The 27982-nt window shown below is 43.1% G+C and overlaps 1 protein-coding gene across 1 annotated transcript in view; it reads left to right on the forward strand.

Moving 5' to 3' along the window:
• Nucleotides 1-27982, forward strand: part of LOC123944049 (formin-1-like) — a 285601-nt gene that overhangs the window by 147401 nt on the left and 110218 nt on the right. Inside the window, exons 9-12 of the mRNA XM_046008733.1 lie at nt 6324-6453; nt 7939-8085; nt 9210-9269; nt 14523-14643. Coding sequence (XP_045864689.1) covers nt 6324-6453; nt 7939-8085; nt 9210-9269; nt 14523-14643 — 458 coding nt within the window. The remainder of the gene's footprint in view (nt 1-6323; nt 6454-7938; nt 8086-9209; nt 9270-14522; nt 14644-27982) is intronic.

A 27982-nucleotide genomic window follows, 5' to 3' on the forward strand; every position in this document is an offset into this window, starting at 1 on the left:
CAAGCCACGGCCTTTGAAAGCCTAGACCTCTGATGAGGAATGGCGTGGCTCTTGCCTTGGCTGGGCTCTTGGGGTCTGCACACCACAGATAAGTGTATGGGACTCTGAGTTCCTGGACCCCACCTACCTTTTCACGGCCAGGACTGAGGGTGTAGGATGGGTCCAGAGTGGACAGAGGGATCCTTTGCCTGTCGCCCCCTTGAATGCCTCATTCGTGTCCAATTCAGGCCACTCCCCTCAGGCAGGGGATAGAAAACACAGCAGAAACTAAGCAATAATGTTTAGGGCAACAAGTGAGCCCTAGAGACATCTAAGTTTCTGTGGCTCATATCAGCACTTTCATGTCTTACCCTTGGGTCCACTAGAATGCCCCACAGCCCTTGGATTGCCTGGAGAAAATGACTAGGTGGGGGATTTCTAGGTTTTCTCAGTTACTGGCAAACCTCTGGGATCATTTTGAGAACCTCCGATGAATTGTTCTCACACGGAACAGAGGCCAGGAACCACTCTCTACCCAACCCCCACCCCCCGCCTCAAGTTAGTTCATGAAGCCTAAAAATATTGTGAATCGGGTGCCTGGGTGGCTCAGTCATTAAGCGTCTACCTTCGGCTCAGGTCATGATCCCAGGGTGGGATCGAGCCCCACATCAAGCTTCCTGCTCAGCGGGAAGCCTGCTTCTCCCTCCCACTCTCCCTGCTCATGTTCCCTCTCTCACTGTCTCTCTCTTGGTCAAATAAATAAATTTTTAAAAAATCTTCAAAAAAAAATATTGTAAATCAGCGTAAAGGGGGTTCTGCTGCCCTTCTGGCCCATCACTTTGAGCTACCCTCCCTACCAGTTCCTGCCCCTGACCAATCCTGTGGTCCACTCCCAGGTCATGTTTCCTAATAATAAATTAATTCCCACTAAGGTGCTAATGACGGAAAGTGAAGTGACTCATAATGGGATACTTAGACACTGACAAGGCCATGAGGAGTATTTGAAGACTGTCTTAGTCACCTTGGGTTACTGTAACAAAGTACCCTAAGCTGGTGACTTAGAAACAACAGAAATTTATTTCTCATAGTTCTGGAAGCTCGGAAGTCTGAGATGGGGGTGCCATTACGGTTGGGTTTTGGTGAGAACCCTCTTCCAGACAGACTGCCAACTTCTCTCAGTGTCCTCCCAAGCCAGAAAGCAAAGGGAAGGAAGCAAGCTCTGGTGTCTCTTCTCCAAAGGGTACTAATTTCCATAAGGGCTCAACACTCATGACTTAAGGGCCTCCCAAAGGCCCTGCCTCCTTAAACCATCACATTGAGGGTTAGGATGTCAACATATAAATTTGTGGGGAACATAGACACTCGGTCCTTATCAGGGCCAATAGGACATATCAAGCATTTGAGCAGTGCCAACTGTGTCACACTGAGCAGTGATCTCTCAGCCTAGAGTTCACATACTTTTCACGTAAAGCATCGTAGCGTATTTTAGGCATTGTTGGAAGTCCTTAAACCATAGACAGTACGTAAACAAATGGGCATGACTCTATCAGTAGAATTTTATTTAGGGACACTGAAATTTGAATGTTATGTTATTTGTGTAAAAGTCAAAAACATGTTATCTTTATCTCGATTCTTTTTCATCCAATTTAAAAATATAAAAGCCATTCTTAGTTGGTGGGCCATACAAAAGCATGTGATGAACTGAATTTGGCCTGTGGGCTATACTTTGCCAACTTTGCTCCATGCTCTGGGAGGAGCTGACCCAGTGAAGAGTGGGTTTCTGCTATGGGAAAGGTTCCCCTTTTTCTTTCCTTTTCCTCCCCTTCCTAATGTCTTTCTAGCATTATTTTTGGAGATTAATTGCCAGGACACAGAACAGCGGTGGCAGGTGATTAACAGATAAATTTACGAATCCTGCCTTCTCTGCTGATGATCTGGATAAGAGAGCATCTTCCAAGTTTGTACATGGTCAGGGCAGCAGTTCCCCAGAGATGCTAAGCCATCACTGACAGCTGAGAGGACTGTCGTGTTGTCCTGGTGAGGTGATGTGCTCAGGCTCAGTTGCACAGAGGTCGGGGCTCCAAGCCCGAGTGAATTTCACCCTCGCTCTTGACCTCCTGCATCAGGCAGCATTTGTTTGATGTTAGCCAGAGTCCAATTTCCTGGCAACTTGCTTGCCATCAGCTCCAAGTTAGTTGACTATAAGCATGTTTTACGTCCTGGAAAATATGAATCATTTATAGTTTCAACATTGCGATTGCCTAAGATCCCTGTGATACCCAGTCCTATAAATCACCCCATGGAGAGGGTGGTCTCCTCACTCACCTCATCAGCTTTCTTGCAGCCCAGTGCCAGACTGAGAATGCCATTTCCCATAGAGGGGTCATCTGCCCAGGCCCGAGCTGTCTGAGAGCCACCCTTTCCAAGGATGGCCCTCAACTCTTGGCATTCTGCCTTGGGATGGTGGTGAGGGGAGGGGAGGAGAGACTCTATTGGGTTTGATTAGGCCAAACACCTGTTTTCTGTGGCCTGGAGGGAGGACACCAGGTACAGCCTACTGGGATGCTCTGCTAGGGTCCCCAGTTACCTCACGAAGCAAACAGGAAGCGACTTGGTGTACTGTTAGCGTACTCCTTGTGGAAGAACAGAATACATGACGCTGGGTGCCCAGCCCTTGTTCACCCACACCTGAGATGGTACCATGTGGGGGTCTAGGGGATGATAATCTAACTGTGAGTCCCTTAAAACAATGCACCACATTGCCTCATTCCACCTGTCAGCTGAGTCGGCACCGCAGACCGGGAACCCACGCAATGTCGTGGGCCGAGCCTGTCTCCTAAAGACAGACTGGAGTGGCAGCCCTTCCTGGGAAAATAAGCCTACACTGGGGACGAATGGGAAGACCCCCAATCTGCGGCTTCTTGAGCTTGTTTAGTCCTCTTTGTAACTGGCCTTAGGATATAAACTTAGACCAGTCCAAAAGGAAATCAACCTCTACGTATTCCTAAGTTCCAGGGCCCCATGTCCAAGACCCATACCTGGGGCTTTGTACTAGAGTTCTTATCCCTGCTCTTAAGGGGAGAGTAGAAATCACAGCTGGGGGAATCAGATACTTACCAGACACTTGCCTCCCAGCCTTTGGGGCTCCTTTATACTTTAGGTACTCTTCTGGATAAATAGGAAAGGAGCTATGGTGCCCTCCCTCAGGCCTTTGCCTGGCTGTTCTGGGATAGAAAGTAACATAAAATCATAGTTTTCCTAAATGTATGTCTCCAGTAAATCTTATCTTCACATCCTACCAGATGTCCAAGCCCAAAACCCGCAAGTCTTCCTGGACAGTTCTCGGCATTCCTCGGGGTGTCAGTCAGTGACTCTGGTTCTCGTGCCCTGGCCCCTCCGCACTCATGCCTGGCCTGCCCCCTTAGAACACCGCAGCTGCGGTCTAGACGGTCTTCCAGCCTCAACTCCGCTGCCCCCTCCCACTAACCAGCCAAGCCACTACCGTGGCACTTTTTAAAACAAAAGGCCCAAAGTATCACTTACTTCTCCATTCAGAACCCTTCGTTCATTCGGGAAGAGTTGAAACTCTTGATTTTAGAACACAAAGCCCCATTTTAGCGTCTGAGTTCTAGTTGTCTTCCCCCACAAACACCATTCATCCCATCTGGGCTCCCCACAATTGTCACTCCCGTGTGTCCTGCACCAGCACTGGCGGGCTCCAGAGAACCTTGGCTGACATGGTCTGTCCCGGGCTCTGACTTGGAAGCCCTGCAGGTGGCTCTCGTAGGCCCCATCAGTGATGATCCTTACCACACTCTGTGGTAATCTGTGATTTGTTTTTCAGGATATCAAGAAGGAAATGTGTGTAAGTTAAATTCTGTTCTCGGGTCTTAGCATGGGGCCTGACACACCACAGAAGCTTAATGCAGGTCTACAGGACTGACTGACTGACATTCTTGGGGACTGACTTGTCTGGTGTGAATTTCTGGTGACACATTCCCTACAGCTTTATCCAAAAGTAGTGTAAAATTCTGGAACTTGCCTTCCTCCTCTAACTCTGAATCTGCGTTTCAGACCCTTCTTCCTGCACAGAAGTCTGGATCTTTAAGGGTCTTTGAGAAACCTCTTGGTCCAATTCCTAATCCCAGTAAAGCTTGATCCTGGAGAACCGTGTGGTTCTTTTTTATTCTTTCCTGGGTACCATTAAATTGGTGAGCCCATGGCCACGTCTTATTATATGGGCCCTACACCTCCTTTTCTTGAGACTAGTTTTAAGTAATCGTTCATCCAGCATTTCATCTTCTTCACCTGTGTCCTTGCTGGTGAACTGAGGCGTCGATCTGCATCTTCTCTCACACTGGGGTCTCCGTAAACGCTTCCCTCGCTGTGTTTATTTAAACTACAAAGTGCACATACTCCGCGGATCTCGGTCCTACTTGTCTGGCAGTCACTGCTGGAAGAGGAGAAAGGCAGGTCGTGACCCTTGAGGTAGCTCTTAGCATTATCTGAATAAGTACAGCTTCCCACCACACCCCTCAGAACCCAATACCACCAGTCCCACAAGATTTCACTGCTTACATTTATGAAACCCAGTGATACCCCTGATTTTTTTTTAAAGATTTTATTTATTTATTTGACAGACAGAGATCACAAGCAAGCAGAGAGGCAGGCAGAGAGAGAGGGTGAGGGAAGCAGGCTCCCCACTGAGCAGAGAGCCCGATGCGGGGCTTAATCCCAGGACCATGGGATCATGACCTGAGCCAAAGGCAGAGGGTTTAACCCACTGAGCCACCCAGGCACCCCATATACCCCTGATTTTGATCACAAATCAAAATATCAGTGGTTTAATATTAATCTGTAAGAAGCAATTTCCATATAAAGTATAATTTTTAATCCTGTCCTTACTCATAATTCCTATGGGTTTCCATATTTTTATCCCATCACATGGTTTTCATAATAATCAGAGTTACAGAACTTCGAAGCAAACTTTTATGGGCATTCCTTGCTTTACCTTAGTGTCATGAAAAAAAGAAAAATGAAGAAGAAGAAGAATGGGGCACCTAGCTGGCTCAGTCAGTAGAGCAGGTGACTGTTGATCTCAGGTTCTTGAGTTCAAGCCCCACACTGGACATAGTGCTTAATTTTAAAAAAGGTGGCATTGGGGGGATGTGGAGAGGAAAGAAAAGAAAAAAGATTATGACCTAGATCCTGGATGTAGGATAAGTTTTTTTTTTTTAAAAAAACAGCTGGTAATTACAATCTTACTAAAACCCAAGTCTCCCTAAAAAAAGCAAAGTAAAAGAGGCACAGAGTATAAGCTAAGGAAATTCTTTGGGTATGGAAAGAAGAAGGGTTCAGCTTTGCTCCTATGGAAAACATTCTTGGTGACAGATTGAAAAATGTCAAAGTAATGACGTTATGCATTGACCAAGACTTTCAGAAATATCAGGTAATCATCATTTCAGCCCCAGAATGAATTTAATAGCTGTTAGTGGATTCTCTCCTTCCCTGAATTCATGCCCAACTCTTTCCACCGTTTTAGTGTGTTTTAGTTTATGCCCCCTCTTCTGGAGGTTGGCCTGGAGAGCGTGTAGCTCTTCCAACTTAATTTTGCAAAGGGCACCAGTGCCCAGCTGCTCAGACAGTGAGCTTCTGTGTGTAGATTAGTACTCACCTTTAGCTTAAAAAAATCTGTCTTACCATAGTTTTTAAGACTGATGTCCACTTCATGAGTACCTGCTTTGTTCCACGTACTGAGCTGGGAACTCTGTCTTCTTAGGTAAACTGATGTGGGAAAGTAAACAAATTATCTGTAGAATAGCGGCTCTATAGACCTTTATCTAGTCCAGTGTGCAAGAAATGGTTGCCATCTCATTTTAGGTAGAGACATTTTGTCATTTTTCTACAGACGTTTGCCTCCAGCCTTCACTTGACTTTGCCTGTGCGGAATAGACCCTTAGAGAATGCTGCATGATAAAGGGCGTTCATTGTGTGTTTTCATACGCTAAAAGTAATGCTTTTTATTTGGGTTTAATCTCCTATTTGCACAGCAGGAGATAACTCCTTGTGATTCCGTATAACTGCACTTCCTGCTCCTAAAGTAATTTATACACCATATATTTATACACCATCCTAGAAACCGATTTGAAAAATGGCTTTGTTGTCAATAATAGAACACATACCCTTGGAGTTCCTCAAGTGTGCCTCTTGGATACATTTTGTAATTGTTAAATTGATATCGTAAAATAAGGAATCTTTTTCAGCTATGTTGGATGTTTTACAGCTCTTTTTTTTTTCTTTGTGATTGTATAAGCTGCTAGATGATTCATTGTTCATTTCTGCAGATTTTTACATGAGTTAGCCCAGATCCCAAATTTTGCTGAACGGGCCCAGTGCATAATCTTCAGATCTGTCTTTTCGGAGAGTATCACCTCCTTGCACCGAAAGGTAGAGATCGTCACAAGAGCTTCTAAGGTATGTTTGCTGTCTAATTAAGAGGCTAGTGGTGCCCTTATTGAGGGTAAAGGGGGAAGTAGGGAGTGGGAGGATCAACTGGAGTCCCTTTGTAGAAAACCTTTGGACTTAAGATTGTGTTTTTTTAAGTACAGCTGTGGTGATTATGGTAAGTGTGAGTATGTGTGTGAGTGCAGGTGAATGAGTGGGGAAGAGAGAGAGAAAGTCAGGTGCAGACTGATGGGGAGAAGGAGGAAAAAATGATACCTCTATAGATGTCTTCTTAGATATTCCAGACACGTTCTATGGTACATACTGGCCACTTAACACCAACCCAGCTAGTGTAGTTTGTCTGCTGCTCGGCCGGCTGGGTTGCAGATGTTGCGTTAGACCCATGCACCTGATCATCTGAAAGTTGTCTACAGAGTGAAATAGAGTCTAGAGACTTGATAAGTGAAACAAATGATTACGATAATGGGTGGCAGGCAAGTAAATTTTTGTTGGCTTTACCACACTGGTATTCCTTGTAAATTCTAATACTTGTTTTTTTTCTCACCATGACCCACGTCCTTAAGAACATGATGATCCTCTCTACATACTGTAGTATTTAATTCTTACCTGAAAGCATGATTCTTTTCCTTCCAAAATATAAAAGATTTCAATAAAGAAAGCGTAAATACTTCCCAGGTATAATGTACACCCTCTAATAACACCCTAAAAGGTCTGAAGAGAGGTTGGCCTAGAGCTGCATTTGCCTTTCCTTTCTTTACCCTCAAATAAAAGAAAATAAAGTCAACTAAGACTCTAGAAATGGAGGGGGGAGGGAAAAATCAATTCTTAAAATTTGCACTTTGAGAGAAAAAACAGGAAAGTAAATGGGACAAGGAGGTGAAGAAAACCCTAAGCAGATTTAAATTGTCAAAAGTAATAGACAGATCAACAAATACTTAATAAACATAACCTATGGCCTTAAAATACATTATCATAGTTCACCTCTGAGGAGTATACCCAAGGATAAAGAAAATAAACTTGCTTTTAAACCTATCCTACATTTAACTGTACTGTTTATATAGATACATTGTCCAAAAATATGTCCTCAAATGACATTAAACTAACCCTTTTTGCTTAGATGTAAAGTCTGACTATAGCAACTCTTTCTGAAATACACAAATATTTTAAAATTTTTAAAATATTAAAAAATATTTTAAAATAAATATTTGGAAAATGAAACTGAAGTAAAAATAAAAATACTAATATTTAATCCACAATATTAAGACAGGCACAGTTCATAATTCATTGAAAGGCTAGAAAATGATGACTGATTAATGTATTTTTTTCAGACTCTTAAATGTCTTAATAAAGTGTATTTTCCATTTCACCAGCTGCCAAGGCAGTTGGCGCCATGCCAGCAAACAGCCGGATGGGTGCTCAGTAAATATTTGTTGTTGGATGAACATGGGCGCCTTTGAAGTTCAACTCCCTAATAATTGGTGTTTGCCATCACAGGGCTTGCTGCACATGAAGAGCGTGAAGGATATTTTAGCTCTCATTCTGGCTTTTGGAAATTATATGAATGGAGGAAATAGAACTCGGGGACAAGCAGATGGATATAGCTTAGAAATTCTACCCAAACTCAAGGACGTCAAAAGTCGGGTATTTATTTTTCATAACTAGATTCCATGATTTGCCATTATGTTCCTTCTCTACCTGTAATTTAAAAAAAAAAAAAAAAAAATTCTTGGTTGCTCCATTCATCTCCTTTCTCCCTCTAACAATACATTTTTTTCTTTGCTTTCTTTTGACTCTTGACTAAAGAGAGGTTTTTCATGTTTGATCTTACTGAGATGAAAAAATCCCCAATATTGGTTTGCTCTAAAAGAACACAATTGCATGTTGAACTGTAATGAGGGAAGAAAACAGATAGCACAGCAGTATCGGTCAGAGCACAAGTCTTGAATCTGTTTGAATTTAGGGTTGGCTACTTGTAATTTACTCGTTCTTGAGTCAGGAGCAATGTTGAATCACCAGTAGAGCTGAGCATTTGAATTATTCTTTTGCCCACAACAATTGGGCTGGGGGTCTACTGTCAAACTCTCTGAGCCTGATTATCATTTGGCTCCACACCCCTGCAGAGCTCCCTCTTTAGAAACAACCAGCCCATATCTAGGCGTCCCAGGGGGAGCAGGGGGAGTGAAGGGAGGGGAAACACACAGGCAAATTAGAATTAGACCCATGTGAACAAGACACAAAGGCTGCCTTGTGGGAGGGCCTGCTTGCCCCTGGCCTCCTAGGGTCATAAAGTGGCATGGTGTTCCTTTTAAGCTGTCCTGATTGTTTTTCACGCCATTAAGAACACACATTTTTTTGAAAAGTGGGAAGGGAGGGATGGTTTTCTGTTCTAGTCCCTGGTTCCCTTTGGCACTCCCCCACTCCCTCCTGTCTTGGCTTTCTGCCAAAAAATAATGAGACAGTGTGTGTATTTGTTTGTTTTAGCCATTATCTCAGAGGTCTTGTGGATTATCTGTTTGGGTTTTTCCCCCCACAAAGAATCGTGGAGTGTCATTTCTTTGTATAGATGCCATTAAAAAAAAAGAAAGAAAGAAAGAAAATGATGGGACAAAGGAGAAAGGAAAACCTTGCCAGTCGCAAACAGAAATCAGGACCAGGTATCACAGATTAAAAGTATTAGGGTCACAAACTGAGATTTTGGTACTCAACTATATAATACGGCAGTCTCATGTGAATGATTTTCATTTAAATTTCTCTTTTAAACCTAGGATAATGGGATTAATCTGGTGGACTATGTCGTGAAATATTACCTGCGTTACTATGATCAGGTAAGAAATGGCATTCTGTGGAAAACTACACTAATGGGATTTCAACTCTTACACATTGTTGGCATTCAGAAATTGGATGATGGATGGATTTCAAGTCCAACACAAAATCTGAGAGCTCTCCAGCCTCCTTGGTTTACAGATGGGAACGCTGAAGCCAAGAAAGTTTAGTTGACTTTTGGAAAGAGAAGCATTATTCATTGCCTCTCAGTCTGCTGCCTCCTAATCCGCTATAGAATGCAGTTTTAGAGAGACCCCCGGTTATCTGGGCCTTCTGGCCAGTTCGTGAGGGTCTCCGTGTAACCTATATCCATTCAGTAATTGTTTCTATGTGAAACTAGTTCTGGGCTCCAGACCAAAATTTAGGAATTTAAGAGGCAGTAATGCCCAATACCTTATCAGCAGTGTTCATCTGTGAACAAGTTGAAGAAGTGGAATTTGAAATCCATCCTCTCTGCTTCAATTACATGTGCAATGAGAAAAAAAAATTTTGGTGGGAATCCACCCGAGCACAATTTTCTAAGTTCTGTTCCTTCTCATTAAATTGAGAACAAGGAGTCCTAACTTTGCGAAGAAAGAGGTACTGTGGTAAGGTGTTGGGAAACCTAGCAATCAACACGAAGGGGAAAAGTCTCAGGAAACTGTTGTCAACACTCCTGATTCGCTATCCACGTGAGCAGGCACCAAGGGAAGAAAAGGAAAGGTCCAGGGCTGTGTTTTCCAAAGGCCTATAATCCCCCCGGAAGACAAGTGAAACACTGATGAAGTCTACCATCTTGCCTCCTCCCCTCCTCATCTAACCTTTCTCAGCGTACCTGCAATGAATCATCTCCCATCCCCCTCCTCAAACTTCTCCAGTTTCTGCCGAGGACATTATCATTTCGGTCATTCAGACATGAAGCTCGCGCTCCTCTCTGGTTCCTCTCTGTCCTTCAACTAAATTGTTTCTCGTGTTTCTTTCCTGGTTTTCATCCCTGTGCCCCCACTTATCCAGGCCTTAAGGTAACTCACCTAGAGTATTCCTGTTGCTTCCCAGCTGGTGTCCTCACCCCTCATCCATTACTCCCCCTCCAGTCCATCCCACACCTGAGGGATGTGGGAGGCCCCACCAGTTTTTAGAGTTGTGGCTGTATTGTATCACTTTTTTAATGCAAAAATAGAAATGCCCCCCCATTTTCAAAAAGTGAATTAAGACTCTACCCAATTGAATTCCAATCTTTTACAGCCATGCTTTTATGACCTTCCCCCTACACACACTGTGTGATCCAGGTCAAGACCCTGTGTTTTTCAAACACACCCTATGGTTTTCTCACTGATGTGTTTTTACATCCGATGTTCTCTCTAACTGGACCTATCCTTGTCAGTAGCCTTCTTTTTTTAATTTTTAATTTTTTATTAGCATATAATGTATTATTAGCCCCAGGGGTACAGGTCTGTGAACCACCAGGTTTACACACTTCACAGCCCTCACCATGGCACATACCCTCCCCAATGTCCATAACCCCACCACCCTCTCCCTACCTCCACCCCTGTCCACTAACCTTTTTATAGATCTTTTGTTTTGTGTAATTAATACTCTCTTAAATTAATATATTAAAAGGTCTTTGGGGAGAAAGCTCCTGGTAGCAACATACATAGTTGCAACATAATAGGCAACATGCTTTTCAGAATCAACATGGAAAGGACAACTGGTCTCCTTTCATTTAAAAAAAAAGTGACACAAGAGACTGCAGGTAATTTACCAAAACAACAGCAACGACAGCAGCAGCAACAACAATAGAAGGCATAAACTTCCAACTAGGTTTATAAAGTTGGCAATATAAATGGATCAGACCTTTCTCAGGACTATCACAAATGGCTGACTGAGTTATTCTTGGTTTAAGATCTCTAGGTATAATGGGACCCATATCTTGCCTGCTCTTGACTCACCAAATTGTGTTCTAAAAGAACACTTTCAAAAAAATTCACATGGAGGTGTCATGTGCTTGTCAAGCTGTCTCCCGAGGGTGCTATGCCTGTTTATAGGGGACACTCTTTCCTCATTCGTGCAAATGTGCCGTATGGATTAGCAAGACTTTGACCTCTCTAGATCAGAAGCCCTAGATATATGTATAATCTTTCTAGGAACTTTTATCTTAAAGAAGTAAATAAGGACATGTATCACTAGTTTCCTTAAAATCATTTGTAATAACAAAGTATAGCAAACATTTTGGTAGCTGTCCAAAGGTAGAGACTAGAGTCAAATGAATTATGCTAGAGTTCTGAAATGGAATAATATCCTGCCATGGAAAGTATAAAGGAGAAAATTTAGTGACATTGAAAAATACTCAAGCTGCTTTTATGTTACAAACGTGTGCTTAAAATAACACATAATGTAATTTCAAATATATAAACATGCAGAAAAAACCTGGACTATCAGATATATGTAAAAATGTTTGATTATCTCTGGGTGGTAGGAATGGAAGAGATTTTTGCTTTCTTCTGTCTTTCAGTTAGACTTAATGAGCCTGAGTCACTTTGTAAAAGGGGAAAAAAGATAAAACAAAAAGTAGCACAATTGTACATGGCCCTTCTTCCATGAAGTCTTTGTTTACTTCCTCATCTCGTGCTCGTTTGAAACCTGGGAGCACTTATGTTGAGCCTCTGTCATGACACGTCTTATTCCGTCTTGCATGTGCTATCAGTGAGCAATTACCTGTTAGCTTTGCCTTGCTCCTTGAGGTCCAGAACTCATCATTGTCTGTTTTTTGGCATCTGCAATTTAGGTGTCTGACAAAGACTTACTAGGTTGAATCTACCATAAATATCTACACGAGTGCAGTGAGTGGCCTTTGTAGATAACTAGGAGCAAAGAGGTGAGAGCTTTTTTCTAGTAGAGGGGGGCAGGCATGTTGAAGCTTCGGGTGATATGCAGATACCCGAAGTTCTGACAGCAGGTACCAGTATGACAGGAGAATTATCCCGAAGAATCTCAAGAGGTCACATTTCCAGTCTAGGGTTAGCGTAAGCAGATGTACCTCATAGTGTCTGCCTCAACTGAGTCCCATGAATTGTGTCAGAGGGCTGAAATTTACCAACGAAATGTGACTCTCGAAGAGAGCTGAACACAGTCAAATCAACTTCACCGAGGAAAATCTCACAATAAGAATCCTTTCAAACTAGGAATGGCTCAGTTAGGGAAAAATCAGAAGTCAACATTTATTTGGTTCTCTCCTGGTTTTCACGGTGCAAAAATTCATTCCACTCAGCAAGAGTATAGAAGTATGTGATTTATTAAGCTCTCCCCTCCCCGTAGGAGCATAAGTGATGATTTTTGTGGTTAGTGGTGATGAGCAATTAGCTGAAGAAAGGTGATTCCTGCTCCAAGCCTCCTTCCACGCAAGCTGGATTTGGGTCTAAGTCTAGTCTGTGAAGTTTACAGAAATCCATCCAGAGCCATGTCTTTTGAACTCTAATTAGGCAGCTCTCTCAAGAGCTGTAACCATGCTCATTTGCTCAGCAGCACTTTCTCACTTTTAGCTTAGAAAAGATAAGGAAAGGAAAGGAAGAAGAAAAGAGAAGAAAATCGAAGCCAGGGCATGAATCTGATAAAGTTTTGTAAAACAGTAGGAGGTAATATAGATGAGTTCTTGCAGTGTAGGTTGCCGTGGAATTCTGTGGCAAGCATGTTAGCTGATCGCCCATCTTGGCCCTCAGACTATAGTACAGCTTCCATTGTTTTGAAAGAAGTAAAATAATTGTAGGGAGCTAGGGGACAAGTACACTGATCGTGTAAAAGGTTTCACTGAAATGAGGGGAATCACCTTTCCTTAGCATTTCCAGCAAAGCTAAATATCTTCAAGGAAGGGGGACGGGTCGCGAGCATTCCTGAAACCACAAGAAAGTAGGACAGTGAGGTAGATGGCTTTTGCTCAAGGTACACACTTTCCAGAATGGCCTCGTGTGGGCTCCACGCAAGGATGCTGAAGAGAGTTTGATATGCCAGAAGTCGCGTGCCGTCCCAAGAATAAGACACACTTCCTGCCTTCACGGTGTTTATAGTCTAGCGGAGGAAACACATAAGCTAATGCGGCAATTTTGAAATGAGTGTTGGTAAGTGCTGTGATAACGGTACGCACCAGGGGCTCTTGGAAACACCCACGTGCTGGGGGTCTAGGGGCGATCTTTGAGATCTGTCCCGAGACCTGAAGAATGCTATGCACAAAGGAGGCATGAGGAGTTCATGTAGAAGAGTCAGAAAAGGGTGGTTTTGTAGACAAAAGTCCAGACGCAAGACGTTGTGGCCTGTTCTGTTACTTTATGAACGTTTGGGGTGGGAGGTGGAGATAGAAGATGGACGAAGGCTGAGGTTGTAGACAGAAGCCAGATCACAAAGTGCCTTATAAAGCAGTTTCAGAGTTTGGAATGAGTCCTAATGGCAGGAAAGATGGAATGTGATGGAAAGCTGGCAAAGTAGCCTGTGTGGAGAGAGGAAGAAATGAAGACTGCCTGAGATTCACAAGAGACAGAGCTTATGGTAAACAACTAGGGGAGAAAGCAGGCTGGACTGGAAAAGGTATTTGAGGCCCAGCTTATCTTTCAGTGTGCCTGAAGCTTGTGTCCCTCAAGTGATTTCCCAGCTTAGATCCTCTAGTAGGCATGGTTGGGGAGCTTGCCCAAAACCATGGCCAATGATGCCCTCAGCAAGTGTCTACTTAGAGACGCCAAACAACATTTGGAAAATCTTTACAAACATGGGCAGAATGTGCTAGCACAAACCCTCCGTGGGAGCTCTCAGCTGCAGGGGCAGGTAGGTTACAGCGGAAGCGAGGGTGATTCTTCTGTTACGATGCTGTCTTGTCCAGAACCTTCCGAGTCACACCCGTTGGCACACCCCAAAGATGAGTTGGCTAATTGCTACCATGTGAGACTCAACAGGGACTTGAAATTTAAGTACTTTCATGTGTTCCCCCTGTGACTTTTTCCATGGGAGGAGAGTGTCCAAGATCGGGACATACCTGACAGTTTTCTCTTTGATTCATGAGGCAAAATAGAACGAAAGCCCTGCCAGAGCCAGAGCCAACCTCAGTGGCAGGAAGACCAAAGTGCCGTTATAGAAGACACAAAAGCATTTCAGAATAGCCAGTCCAAATTTAGGAATAGCAGAGGAGCCCTTCTCTGATTCACATTTGCACATCCAATGAAAGATGCTTTGGAATTTCAATTGAAAGTGACAATAGGGAAATATAATGTACTTTTGTTAACCATGTCTTTTAGGAAGCAGGAACCGAAAAGAGTATTTTCCCTCTGCCTGAACCACAAGATTTCTTTCTGGCTTCCCAAGTCAAGTTTGAAGACCTCATAAAAGATTTGAGAAAACTGAAGAGACAACTAGAAGGTAACAGGAACTGTTCTGTTATTATGATAATAGCTAAGTTTTGTTTTTTGGTGTTTTTATTTTTTAATGATTGAAGAGGATTATTTATGTCTGGTTCATGGAATGGAATTGGCGGGGAGCTCAGTTATGGTACACCACAACCCTCGTGAATCTTTCCATCTCTTCTGCTCTATGTGGAGACACTGTATTTGCATATCCTTTTCTTTTATTAGTGTTTATCTGTGCTTTTTATAGCTCCGTCTTTTACGTCTACATTTTCCAACATATAACAGATGTCATCTTAATAATCATAGCAGCAGGCCTTCGTTGACTGCTTACTGTTGTCTCATATAGGGACGCCAAGCACCCCAATAAGCAGGAACTATACCAACTCCGTTTTGCCGATGAGAAAAATGAGGTTTAGAGAAGTTAGGTTCGCACAGCCAGTGAGAGGCCCGTTTACTGGGCTCTCATCAGGCCTATCTGGATGAGAACACTTGCCCTTTCTAAGCTAGTTGATTGTGCTGCCTTATCCGTATCCCCCACGTGCACACACATACTCACACACGCACACATCTCCCTATATACTTGGTTTATGTATAGGAACCTAACAAAGATGGCAGGACCCACCATAAGCATTCAATTTCAGTTGAATTTCCATTTTCAGTTGTTCACAACAAAAATGCTGACAGCTCTTTGGGCTTTTTTTAAAAGGTAAAACTATGTCTCTCTTGAGCAAGAATTTTCCTTTGGCATTGCTCGTGTCTTGTGTTTTCACTGTGGAGACATCTCCTTATCCAAGTGTATAAATACTTGCATTGGACCTTGTGTAACTCCAACTGCCGAGCCCCATGGAGGATTTAGGGAGCGTGTTAATGTGGAAATGGAGCGCAGAGTGCCAAAAGGAGAGCTTGAGGAAATGAAGAGCTTGAACCAGGAATCTTTTTACACTAAGACATAAAATAAACATTTTTAAAATGTTTATTGTGAAAGAGTGCTCAGAAACCCAAGTCTTAGACACAGAACAGCCTAGAAAGGGAAGCAAAGTGGGACAGATCTCCTGATGGCAGGGAGAGCAATTTAGTTTTACTCTGGGCATAAAACTTGCTTAAATAGGAGAGCGGTTACAAGTGAATATTTCTACCTTGTAAATTATTTTTAAAGGAACATGTGGATTTTTTTTTTCTCTCCTGCTGATGTGGTAAAGAGCATGCATTCAACCATGTGGACGCTGCCTTTAGAATGTGATGTATGAACCTGTCTGTGGTTATTCTTTTCCCTCTCCTAAAACACTGGCAGTTTTAACCTTGTCTAAGACAAGGGGCTTGATTCTTATGGTAATAAAACCATGTGAGCCATCCTGTGGCAGTTTTTCCTGTCACGCTCTCCAGTGGCAGAATTAGCGCCTCCACCGGTCTTCAGTCTGGCTGCAAGGTTCGCCGTGGCTGTCGCTGAGTACAAATCCCCTCTGGTCTCCCAGACCTTTGCCCTCCTGCAGCGTTTTCTGAGCAGAAACCTGATGTACGTGTGATCTTTCCTCTTCTCCTGCCGTCCTTCCGGGGGCTGCCTCTCTCAGGCATCCTGACTGGGCCACCTCCCTTTGACGTCTGCAAGTGTTTGATGGTTCATAACCAAGGGATGATAAGAGTGAATTGGGAGGTCAGTGGAGAGGCAGGTGTTCCCACAAAGGTTCCCCCCTTTGGTGCACCTTGTCTTCTGCAAGGGGGTCTCAGGTGCCATTCCACATCTCTCAATACTCCACTGACCCTTGTCTCTGTTGTCAGGAATTGCGAGAACTTCTGAAGTTGGAGGACCTATCTTAAAATGAGGGAAAACCAAACATTGTCTCAATTGTTTTTCTTTTTTGGCTTGGACTACACTAAAAGATGTGAGGCATCACAAGGCAAGAGGGAGAAGTGGGACTCTGTACCCCCTCCCCCACACTGGATGTTTAAACAAAAATACCCTGCTAATCTTTAGAGATGCCAGTGTTTTTAACACATGAAAGGTACCTAGTAAATATTTAAAGAAAATACAGACCGTTGGTTCTCTAATGAATTTCTTTTTCTTCTAAATGCCATCTGGCAAGATGGCCAGAGTCGTGGCGGTCCGTTTCATCTCGCTTCCCATTCAGGTTCCACGTCCTTTTCCATAAGGCCTTGGTGTGAGCCTAGATTGAATGTTTAATTGAAGAGGACATAATTTTCACACATACAGCAAAGATTTGATGAGGCTTTGAGGTTTATTGTAGCCATTAAAATGTCGTGGCTGCTGGCAAAACCCCAGAAAATGTCTAAAGCTAAACCAGATGTGATTAGCAAATTTCAAGACGTCTCAGGCCCCCTTTCTCCAGGCAGGCACAGCCCTTGAGAAGAAAACTGGTCTGAACCACACCTTAGCAACAGAGTGTGAATTAAACCAGAGTTTGTTGGTTGTACGAATGTCACTGATACACATGGACGTGGCCGGCGAACATCTTTCACAGAAACAAGAACTTTGCAGGGCACTTTTATGTAGGCAAACAGAGCAGGTCACAGATGATAATAGTATCAGCTATAGTTCGTCCAACGCAACTCTTATTTATCAGATGTTTTACATCATCATTTCTTTTAATCTTTGCCATGACCCTCTGAAGCAGATATCAATCTCTCACAAGAGGAGGAACTCAAGTTCTAGTGCTCACATAATTTGCAAAGTTCCAGGTGATGACCTAGCCACATTTTGATGCTAAGTAGGACTCTAAGGTATGCACTTGGGACGCATCCTGCCTGGGACCCAGAGCTCTCCATACCTCCATACTTCCAAAACAGAAAGTTGGGTGTTCAAGGCATAAAGGCAAGGCATAAATCCTCATGAAGGTACCAGGGACAGAAAGAGAGTTCCCGAGTGCACACATATGCACGCGCGCGTGCACGCACACACACACACCCCCTTAGAGCCACACGTGTAGACCCTCAGATCAGAGGGAGATAAGAGAAGAATTTACTTCAGGCTGGGGATGGGGAAGGGAAGACAAAAGGGAGAGATGGGTCATAAACGTGAAGAGTCACATAGACACACGAAAGTGAGCAAAGTTGTTGTGTCGGGTTAAGATGGTATCAGATGGTGGGTTTTGGTATCAGATAATGTACTCTTTACCATTTTGGTGGAAGCAAGGTCTTGTCAGGTAATAAAACCATAAAGAGGGTTAAATGGAACAATTACAATGCCTGTGTCAGAGGAGGTAATGAGTGCACGGTCTGTTAGTAAAGAAAACTTGAGCAAAGCTGACTAGGGGTACGTACTTTTTCCTGGAAAATGCACACCTTGTCGAATTCAGCCCCAGGTCACTGAGAGGCTGCTGGCTGAGTTTGTGGAGAATCTGATTCCCACTTGTGCTCTCTTCTCTATCTTGTGGAGACAGAACCATGTTCGTGGTGCTTGGGAACATATTCCATATTTTGTTTACTGTTCTATATCCCTTAGTGAGATAATAATTTTAACTCCCTTGATACTGTGATAAGTAATAATTAGGGAAAAAAAAAACAAAAACAAATGACAGAAAGAGTTGTTCTCTTTCTTATTCATTGACCTTGTTTGCTGGCCAGAACCCTCAAGGTATTTTTACCAACCCATATGTGGTAGTCAGAATAATGGCTCCCAAAAATGTCCAGACCCTAATCCCTGAAATCTATTACCTTACACGGCAAAAGGGAACTTTGCCAATATAGAGATGGGGAGATTATCTTGGACTATCCAAGCGGGTCTAATCTAATCACATGGATCTTTAAAATGAATCTTTAAAAACTGAGAATTTTCCTTGTCGGTGGCCAGCGGGAAATAGTACAGCAGAACAATCAGGGAGCTGCGATGTTGTGGGCTTTGCAGAAGGAGGAAGCGGGCAGTGGACCAGAGAGTGGGGAACCTCTTAAACTGGAAAAGGCAAGGAACAGATTTTCCCCTGGAGCCCCCAGCGGGGAACGCAGCCCTGTTGATCTCAGCCCAGCAGAACCATGTTAGACTTCTAACCTACAGAACTACGAGGTAATACCTTCATGGTGTTCGAAGCCACTTAAGTTTGCGATGATTTGTTAGAGTGGCAATAAGAACAAAGGTACCGTGCATTGTATCCTTCCTGATGGTGCTAGTTACACCAGGGACACACACACACACACACACACCCCATTGCTGAGGTCATAAGATGTACAATTTCTCAAGTAGGGGTGCCTCCCAGTACGGCATGAGATGTGAATTGGTGCTCTCTGACAAGGAGCCTATCGCCAAATAAACCTAGAGCTGCTCTCGACCAGAGTCATGTCCCACAGATGCACAGTGCACCTGAGCTTATTTAAAGGCTCTGGAAAGTTCTGAGGTGAAAACAAACAGACAAAGAAAACCCAAAATAGTTCAACCCTATTCAAAGCATGTCTCAACTTAAAACCGAAAACACTGGTTTTCCTTTAGTATTCTTTCACTGACTACTTAGTAATGTGTTGCAGAACACACAGTCTGCGAGATAAGTTTAAGAAGGGGTGTTGGAATTAATATCATATTTTTAATATAAAGAAAACCATTGTTGGTTCAATGGTCGCTATAGGGTAACAAGAGGAGGAGCTGCGGTGCACAGTTTCGACCTATGCCCTTTGGTATTGCTCTTCGTTATCCTGGCTACCCTGCCCCCCCAAACCTGTTCTCCATGGAAACAATTCAAATGGACCAGGCATCTGATGCCACCAGGCATCCGATGTCTTGATGCCTGGAAAGCAAAATGAATAACCTAAGTGTCATCCAAAATTACCCTGGCATCCCCAACCCCAAATCCATATTGATTTGATATGATCCTCTGATAGTATTTTATTATAAAAACTCCACTGTGGCTATGGAAGTAGGAAAGCTGAATTAATTTTTGGTTGCTGGAAAATGAGACAGAACTCCAGATAGCTGTTGGGAAGTTAGCATGTTCGAAGAGTTGAAGAAAAAAACGAAATCTCTCTTATTAGCTAACGGTAGTTACTCAGTAGCTACTGTTATTAAAAGTAGGCTATTCCATCAACTAGCTATATACTTACTCTTGCTTTGAAAATGATGCTTTATTAGCCCTGACATCCCATAAGTAAATTGGGAACATGTAATTGGTAGTTAGCCCTCGGTGTAAGGTATTCAAACTTGTTTGAGAATGTTGGCTGAGATGCAAGTGTGTGTGTGTACGTGTGTGTATTTTAAGATAGTTCTCATGATGTCCTTTTCTCTAAATATTTAAGAATATGTATTTGAACATGTCCTTTCTTTTGAACCACTTGGAAATATTTGGCAATACAGCAGTTTAGCAAAGGCAAGAGCCTCTGTTGACATTTTGATATCTGTTATCACTCTATAAATGTTTATCCTACAAATATTTATCCTACAATGTTAACTTTTTTTTAAGATTTCTCTAAATGAGATGCTTTGTGAAATGCATAGTCCAGGCATCCAGGAACAGTTAAAAATCTTCATTCTGAGTTTGAATCGTAGTAGTATCCCTTAACTAACTTTACAGTAAATTACATCTGTCACATCTTTGGGCATTTTTAATCCCAATGTCCTTATTCTGATGGAGTGGCCAAATTAGCTCAGAGCCATCTCGATGAACCTCTGTTTTGTACAACACGAGGAACTGAACATTCTACCTCAAAATATAAAGTACAGGAGAAAATTAGTTCATACAGATATGAAAGTAACAGTTCAAGAAAGAGAGGGACTTTTTGTTATAGGCATTTGTTGCTGTTTGTAGATTGCTCTATCTAGAGTCAGTATGTCTTCCAGACATAGAAAGTAGATCAAATTCTTTCATTTAGCTCCAATTCTGTTAAAGGCCCACCCCAAAATTAATACGCATGTATTTAAGAGTCATACCGTCGGGGCGCCTGTGTGGCTCAGTGGGTTAAAGCCTCTGCCTTTGGCTCAGGTCATGATCCCAGGGTCCTGGGATCGAGCCCCACATCAGGCTCTCTGCTCAGTGAGAAGCCTGCTTCCTCTCTCTCTGCTTGCCTCTGTACCGGCTTGTGATCTCTGTCTGTCAAATAAATAAATAAAATCTTAAAAAAAAAAAAAAGAGTCATACTGTCAATACCAGTATAATCAGCCAAAAGAGGATTTGGGGAGGGAACCACGCACCTCTACACATAAAAGCAGGCAATGAGAATGTTTTTACTTGGTAGTTTCTCATGGCCCTGGGCAGAGCCCGAGGTAGAGGCAATCATTTAGTGGTTTGGATAAATACATGACATTTTTACAATTAAAACGAGATTTAAAAACATAAGTTATCGTCATCTCTCCGTTATAGGTAGGTAGAATAGTAAGGTTAAGGATTAGCCATAGCTTTTTCTTTTAAAGTGAATATATTCTTTCTAACCATCAGTGAATCAGCTATATTATTTACATGCTGGAAAACCTTTCCTGTTTGAAACTACATGGTAAGCAGTAGACTACCTATTGTTTCTCCTGCGAGGTGGAAACAGTCCTCTTCTAGCTCATTTACTATAATGAACAAATTAGCTCTTGGGGCAAATACGTTGATGAGGTAGTATTTGTGCAGTGCTGGAAGGTGAAGTGTGTGAGGCTGGGCTTGAGACTTGGAGCACTGATGGCATCAGGAAAGGAAGTTGCCTGCAGGAGAGCTGGCGTCCCCAGTGATGGAGTGAGTGATGGCAGGAGAGCTCATCAGCAGAACTGCCCTTTCTCTTGCCCTTGACCGAGGCTTTTTGTTTTTCACATTTGGATTTAGGGTGGTGTGGAGTGTCCTTTCCTCTTCTTAATACTGTAGTTAATCAAGATTTGGCTGTAAAAAGTTAAGGGAAAATGCTAATAACTAGTGTTTGCATTACTGGGGACATTGGAAGGATCCTGTCCCGACGACACTGTCCAGTTCTTTAGTGCAAGTTTCAGTCACCACCATCCTTTCTGACTTCCATCTTTTTCACAAGCATGTTGGCTTCTCCTCCGTCAGGAATCTCTGTTATCTGTCCACTGCTTGAATGAAAGTAGGGCCTTTGGCACACTAAGTCAGTTAGTCTTACTGAGCCCAAAACAGAATTTTAGAAAAGTAATTGCCTACTTTGATTTCAGGAATCAAGAAGATGACTTAAAGAAGCTCTATGAGGATTATTCCTTTGAATTTGCAATAGACACAGTGAGGCAGTAGGGGGCTATAATGGCTACAGTTCTGCCCCCAGTGCAGGTGATATGGGGGTGTCCTTAGAGTTGCCAGATTGATTAAATAAAATGTGGGAGGCCCAGTTACATACTACTTTCAGATTAAAAAGTTTTGGTGTTTTGGGGTTTTTTTTGTCTTTTTGGTTTTTTGGAGTTTTTTTTGCCGGAGTCTATCTCAAATATTGCACAGGATACAGTTAGATTAAAAAGAAAGATTCCTTGTTTATACCAAATTTAACTTGGTGCCCTTTTATCTAGTATGTCTATAGAAAGTTTAAAAGCAATAAGAAAAGTTGGTTCCCTTTTTATTACTGTTACATACCTGCAATTCTAAACAATCTCAGGGATAAAATTTTCCCTCCAAAGGTGAACAGTAGACCCAGGCACAGTATGTTCCAAGGTACAGGGCATATCCATTTCCACCATCATTAGTGACTACAGTTGCTGTTTTAATGAGCACTTGTGAATACCTGCAAATTTGCTCACATCATTTCTGTTTCTTAAAACTACTTCCAAGTAAGTACTACCTGCATGTTAACCATAAGGAAGTTGAAGCAGCTTTGCTGCTAATGATGAGAAGCAGGTTTATCTGATTACAAAGCCCATATTCTTTGCACTAGACCATGCTTTATCCTTCGACGGTTTGTAAGCCAACCTCTCAGGCATGAACAATACGATCTAGAACAAGAAAGCTTGAAGAGTAAGCCCCACTTATTTTTCTAGTTCATCTTCTAAAGATATTACATGTACTAATTGGATTGGCTTTAGGCTTTTTTGATCTCTACGCATAACTACTCCACTAATCTACAGGTCACAACCTCTGTCCTCCTACCACATCCCTATGAGTTTCCTTTGGTCTCTCTGACACACTCTCTCTGTCTCAGTCTTTCTCTGAAAATTGCCTAGACCAAGTTCTATTCCTTTGTGACTCAGAAGGTAAGCACCATGGTCTGATGTAGGTAGTCAGATAAACAGCAATGGCCACCCAAGACACCCCGCATGGGTTTGATGCCTTTGTTATCTCTTTATTTGCAGAAATTACATGTAATGTGGTCCTGGTGTAGATGAGAAATTAATGGAACTTTCCAGGACCTGTCAAGTCACACAGAGGAGCAGACTGTTGCTTCTGTGTCTGGACTAACCCTGACAGTGCAGAATAAGTGATTTATATAAAGTTGCTCTCTCTTCGCAAGAGTATAAGTGCTCTCCAAGATGGAAGGAGAAAAAAAAAGACAAAAACTAGATCTCACCTTGAGAATGAATGTTCTTTTTTGTTTTTGCTTTTTTTTTTTTTTTTTAAATTTATTTGACAGAGAGAAATCACAACTAGGCAGAGAGGCAGGCAGAGAGAGAGGAGGAAGCAGGCTCCCTGCAGAGCAGAGAGCCTGATGTGGGGCTCGATCCCAGGACCCTGGGATCATGACCTGAGCCGAAGGCAGAGGCTTTAACCCACTGAGCCACCCAGGCGCCCCTGTTTTTGCTTTTTGTGTGTGTGGTTTTTTGTTGATTTGTTTGGGTTTGTTTTATTTTTTTTTTTTTAAGAGAGGAAAGAGAGGGGGTGGGCAGTGGAGAGAGGCAGAGAGAGAATCTTAAGCAGACTCCATGCCCAGTGCAGAACTTGACATGGGGCTCTGTCTCACAACCCTGAGGTCATGACCTGAGCTGAAATCAAGAATCAGACACCCAACTGACTGAGCCACCCAGGCACCCATGATTGTTTTCTTTAATTACTCATTGAGTGTGGTCCATAAGCAGGATGATGAGGGGAGAAAGAAGACTACCAAGGACTTTTGGAGGACATCTGAGAAAGATGGTCCATTGAATGCTTGTTTGGATTGAACACTCAGGTAGGATTTCAGTTCCTCCTGAAAACTATTTTAAAGATTGTAAAGAGAATTCCTTGAAAGCATAAAGTCAAGAGCACAGAATGAAAGAGAAAAATAGAACTGCAAAATTTCAGAAGCTTAAGAAATAGAGGGACAAGTAGTAAATGAATCCACCAAACAACACGGTGGAATTCTAATCCAGGAGTGGAGAAAGGTGAGAAGCGATCTGATTTTTACCACACGATTCATACATACCACAAATTCATATGTAAAGTCATATATATACACACATAAACATTCATACATAGTCATATGTTGATAAATCAATGAAAACATTCAAGAAAATTTCTCATAATGATAGACACAGTTTTCTTTTTTTTAAAATATTTTATTTATTTGACAGAGAGAGATCACAACTAGGCAGAGAGGCAGGCAGAGAGAGAGGAGGAAGCAGGCTCCCTGCAGAGCAGAGAGCCCGATGCGGGGCTCGATCCCAGGACCCTGGGATCATGACCTGAGCCGAAGGCAGAGGCTTTAACCCACTGAGCCACCCAGGCGCCGCAATAGACACAGTTTTCTAATTTTAAAAGGACCAAAGAGGGGTACCTGAGTGATTCAAGTCAGTTAAGTGACTGCCTTTGGCTCAGGTTATGATCTTGGGGTCCTGGGATTGATCCCCATATTGGGCTCCCTGCTTAGTAGGGAGTCTCCTTCTCTCTGCCTCTCCTCCCCCTCCTCTCCCCGTTCATGCCACTCTCTCTCAAATAAATAAAATCTTTAAAAAAATAAGTAAAAGGCCTAAAGAGATTCCATCACAGTGGAATAAAATAGATCCATACCATTGTTAGAGCATTTCAGAATACTCAAGGTGAAAAGAAACGTTTATATGCTTCTAGGAGGAGATGGGGTAGAGGGACGAGATGTGGGACAAAGTAATCAGAATCAGGAAGCAGAATGTCTTCCGAGTTTTCAATAGTAGCACTAGAAGCTAGAAATGGATTAGAATTCTAAAGGAAAAGTATTCCCAATCCAGAATTTTATATTCACCAAATTATCAATCAAATACGAAGGCAAATGAAAAGTGTTCTTAAACATGTAAGTTATCAAAAAATTTATCTCCCATGCAACCATCTTCAGGATGCTACTAGAGAATGTGCATTTTCATGAAATGAAAAGACAAAGGTGACGGGAAATTACAGATCCAGTGGAGAAGGGAGGTGAAGAGATACTCCAGCGCAGACAGCCTAGGATGATAGCCAGGCCCAGAGAGCAAACAGTCCAGATTGGATTAGCTCAAAAGAATCATGGAGAAGATCCCTGAGGGATATGCAGTTCATGTATCTGATGTATCCTGAATGTTCTGACAAGAGTTCCCTGACTAGCGACAAGTTTGGAGTTCATTTAGTGATAAGCAAGTAGAAAACAGAAAATTAGAAAAAAAAAAATAAATTACAAGGGTGAGAGTGAGGAAGTTTGAGGAGAATGTTTAGGAAAGGCACATCAGAATTTATGAATCAGCTGGGACTGGGAGCTGGTTTATGCAAAATCATACTGGTGTTCATGCAGGAGGCTAGTGTGGTCAAGCCATGTTGTGCTCTACTGGGAGGGGGCTCGTGTGTGGTGGGTGGGGAAGAAGGGAAGGAAACTGCATCATCAATACTGCAGAAGGAAAAAAAAAGTGAAGAGTGCCGGTAGAAGCTTGTTAGAGACATGCAATTAAGCACTGAGCTAACCAGGACCAATTGGCACAAGTGGCTGTCTCCGGGGAGGAAGAACTGGGTGAAATTTGTGGATGGAAGTAGGGAACTGCTTTTCCTGGAGCACATACGATACACGGCACAGGTGAAATTTGAATCGGCACAGGTGTGACTTTATTAAATATGCCACAACAACACATCAAAGCATTTGTAAGGACTCGGGGGCAGACGCTGGCCTATGGAAAGTAGTCCTAGCTTGGGATTCGGGAGACGCAGTTTGAAGGTTTAGTTCTGTGTCTTATGAACCATGGGAGAAACCATTAGAACTCTGACGGGTCTTGTAAGCTCTGTGAGCCTCAGCCGAAGCACTGCAGCTGATCATCCTGGCTTGCCCCACTCTGGGATCCTGGAAGGGTCAGAGGAGCAGATGTCTGAGAAAGTCCTTCGGGAAGTGTGGGAGGTTTTCTTTAAACTCATTCAGAAGCCATGCAATTCGCAGTTTGCTCAACGTGTCTTGGTGTGCCCAAGAAGGGGGGGAGGCATCAGCCATTAGGACTGTGTGGCTCATTTATCACCTTTAAGGAAGCTCCAGAAGACATGACTTGAATGATTATTGACCATGCCTAATTTATTAGCTCTTTCCTCCTTCGCGGCCCATTTGTCCGAGGCAGGAGATTTGCTAAGCCTGTACTCTGGAAGGGGGCTGGATGCGTTAGCCAGAGTCCCGACCATGTTGCCATGGTGTTAAAAATATTTAGTTTTGCAAGCAAAGTTTTAGAAATAATAAAAGAAAAACTTTGATATGATTTATTTTTGTAAAGCGATTTCAACAAAACAGACGCAAGGGACTGGGGTAAGTACTTCAGGAAGGCGGTGGGTGTAAAATGTTGATCAGTGTGGTGACTTCTGATGCAAAGCATTCAATTAAGTGCAGCGTGGTGGGTAAAGGTCACCCATTTCCCAAACGGAATGCCTTCAAAGACAAGTCGGACAGAAAGGGGAGAGGAGACGGAAACTGAAACCTGATTCATTCGTTTAATTAATGGAAAAGAAGTTTCTATTTTCCTTTGAAGCCGCGGTTGTGACATCTCTAGGTGGGAAGGATGACTTATGTCCCGCCAGGGTCCTCCTCTCAGCTCTCCCTCTGCTTCTACCCTTTATTTATAAATCAACACCGTTAATAGAATTTATTTTGTTTCTCTTTTCTCTGACAAGAAACATAAAACACTGAAGTAAAAGCTACTGTCATGCAACAGTCTCGAGTCACAAGCCCTGAGTTCAGATCCTTGCTCCACAAGCCCTCTGATCCTTGGCTCATCATGTCATCCCTCCACATCTCTGTGTCCTCGTGTAGAAAGGCAGGTGTCACTTGTCTGCCTTACTGATAGTTTGAGAGGAGGGGCCAGGGCTGCTATATGAAGGAGATTCCTTCACAGAATATCAGCAAAATGCTGGGTGCCTGGGGGGCTCAGTCGGTTAAGCATCTGCCTTAAGCATAGATAATAATCTCTGGGTCCTGGGATTGAGCCCCCAGTGGAGCCTCTGGTTGGGCTCCCAGCTCGGTGGGGAATCTGCTTATCCTTCTTCCTCTGCCCCCTTCCTCCCCCTTCCATCTCCCTCCACTCTTTCCCTTTGCCCTCCTCCAGTCCCCACCATCCCCATGTTCTTGGTCTCTCTCTCTCACAAATAAATACATAAAATCTTTAACAAAACAATCAGCACAATGTATAATATTTTTCCTTGATTCCCTTTATGCCCTCATGTCTAATATCTAGTCCAAGAGCAAATCCTGTTGATTCTTTCTCCAAGACAGGCCTTGCATCCATTCAATGCTGTACATATCCATGGCAAATTTCTAGCCCAAACCAGCCCCTTCTCTCACGGGGGCCCCTGCCTCCACACTTGCCCTCCCTTTACTCCAGTCTCTGCTCATCAGACAAGTCAGGACACTTTGTTTTGCATTCATAGCTCTTAGAATAACATCCAACCTCAACACCCACCACCGAGCCTTCCGCGTCTCTCCATGGTGTGACCACTTCTACCTTTGCTATCTCATCTCATGCCACCCCCACCCAGTCCTGGCCACGAAACCCCAGCCTCACAAGCCTGTGTGTTCCAACCCAATACACTTGTTCCTGCTTTGGGACCTTTGCAACGGCTACTCCCTCAGCCCAGAAAGTCCTTATTTTAGATATTCCCATGCCTGGGGCCTTCCCTATTCATCCAGACTATAGTGAATAGTGATTGCATCAGGACTCCCCATTTTGATAGTGGTACTGTTTTTATTTGATTGTAAATGTTTCTCCCACCCACCCTTGGCCCCTGCTCCATTTTTTTTTTTTAAGATTTTATTTATATATTTGACAGAGAGAGCGATCACAGGTAGGCAGAGAGGCAGGCAGAGAGAGAGAGAGGGAAGCAGGCTCCCCGCTGAGCACAGAGCCTGATGTGGGGCTCGATCCCAGGACCCTGAGATCATGACCTGAACAGGTCATGCCTGCCTAAAGGCAGAGGCTTTACCCCACTGAGCCACCCAAGCACCCCCCCACATAGGTAGAGATCTAATGACCTTTTTAGTGTTTATACCTACTGTGTCCATCAGTACCTGCCGCAGAGTTGAGTAGATGAATGAGGGAGAACTCATGACTGTGAGAGGTAGTGGGTCCC

The sequence above is a fragment of the Meles meles genome, chromosome 6, assembly GCF_922984935.1.
Source record: "Meles meles chromosome 6, mMelMel3.1 paternal haplotype, whole genome shotgun sequence".
NCBI classification, from domain to species: domain Eukaryota; kingdom Metazoa; phylum Chordata; class Mammalia; order Carnivora; family Mustelidae; genus Meles; species Meles meles.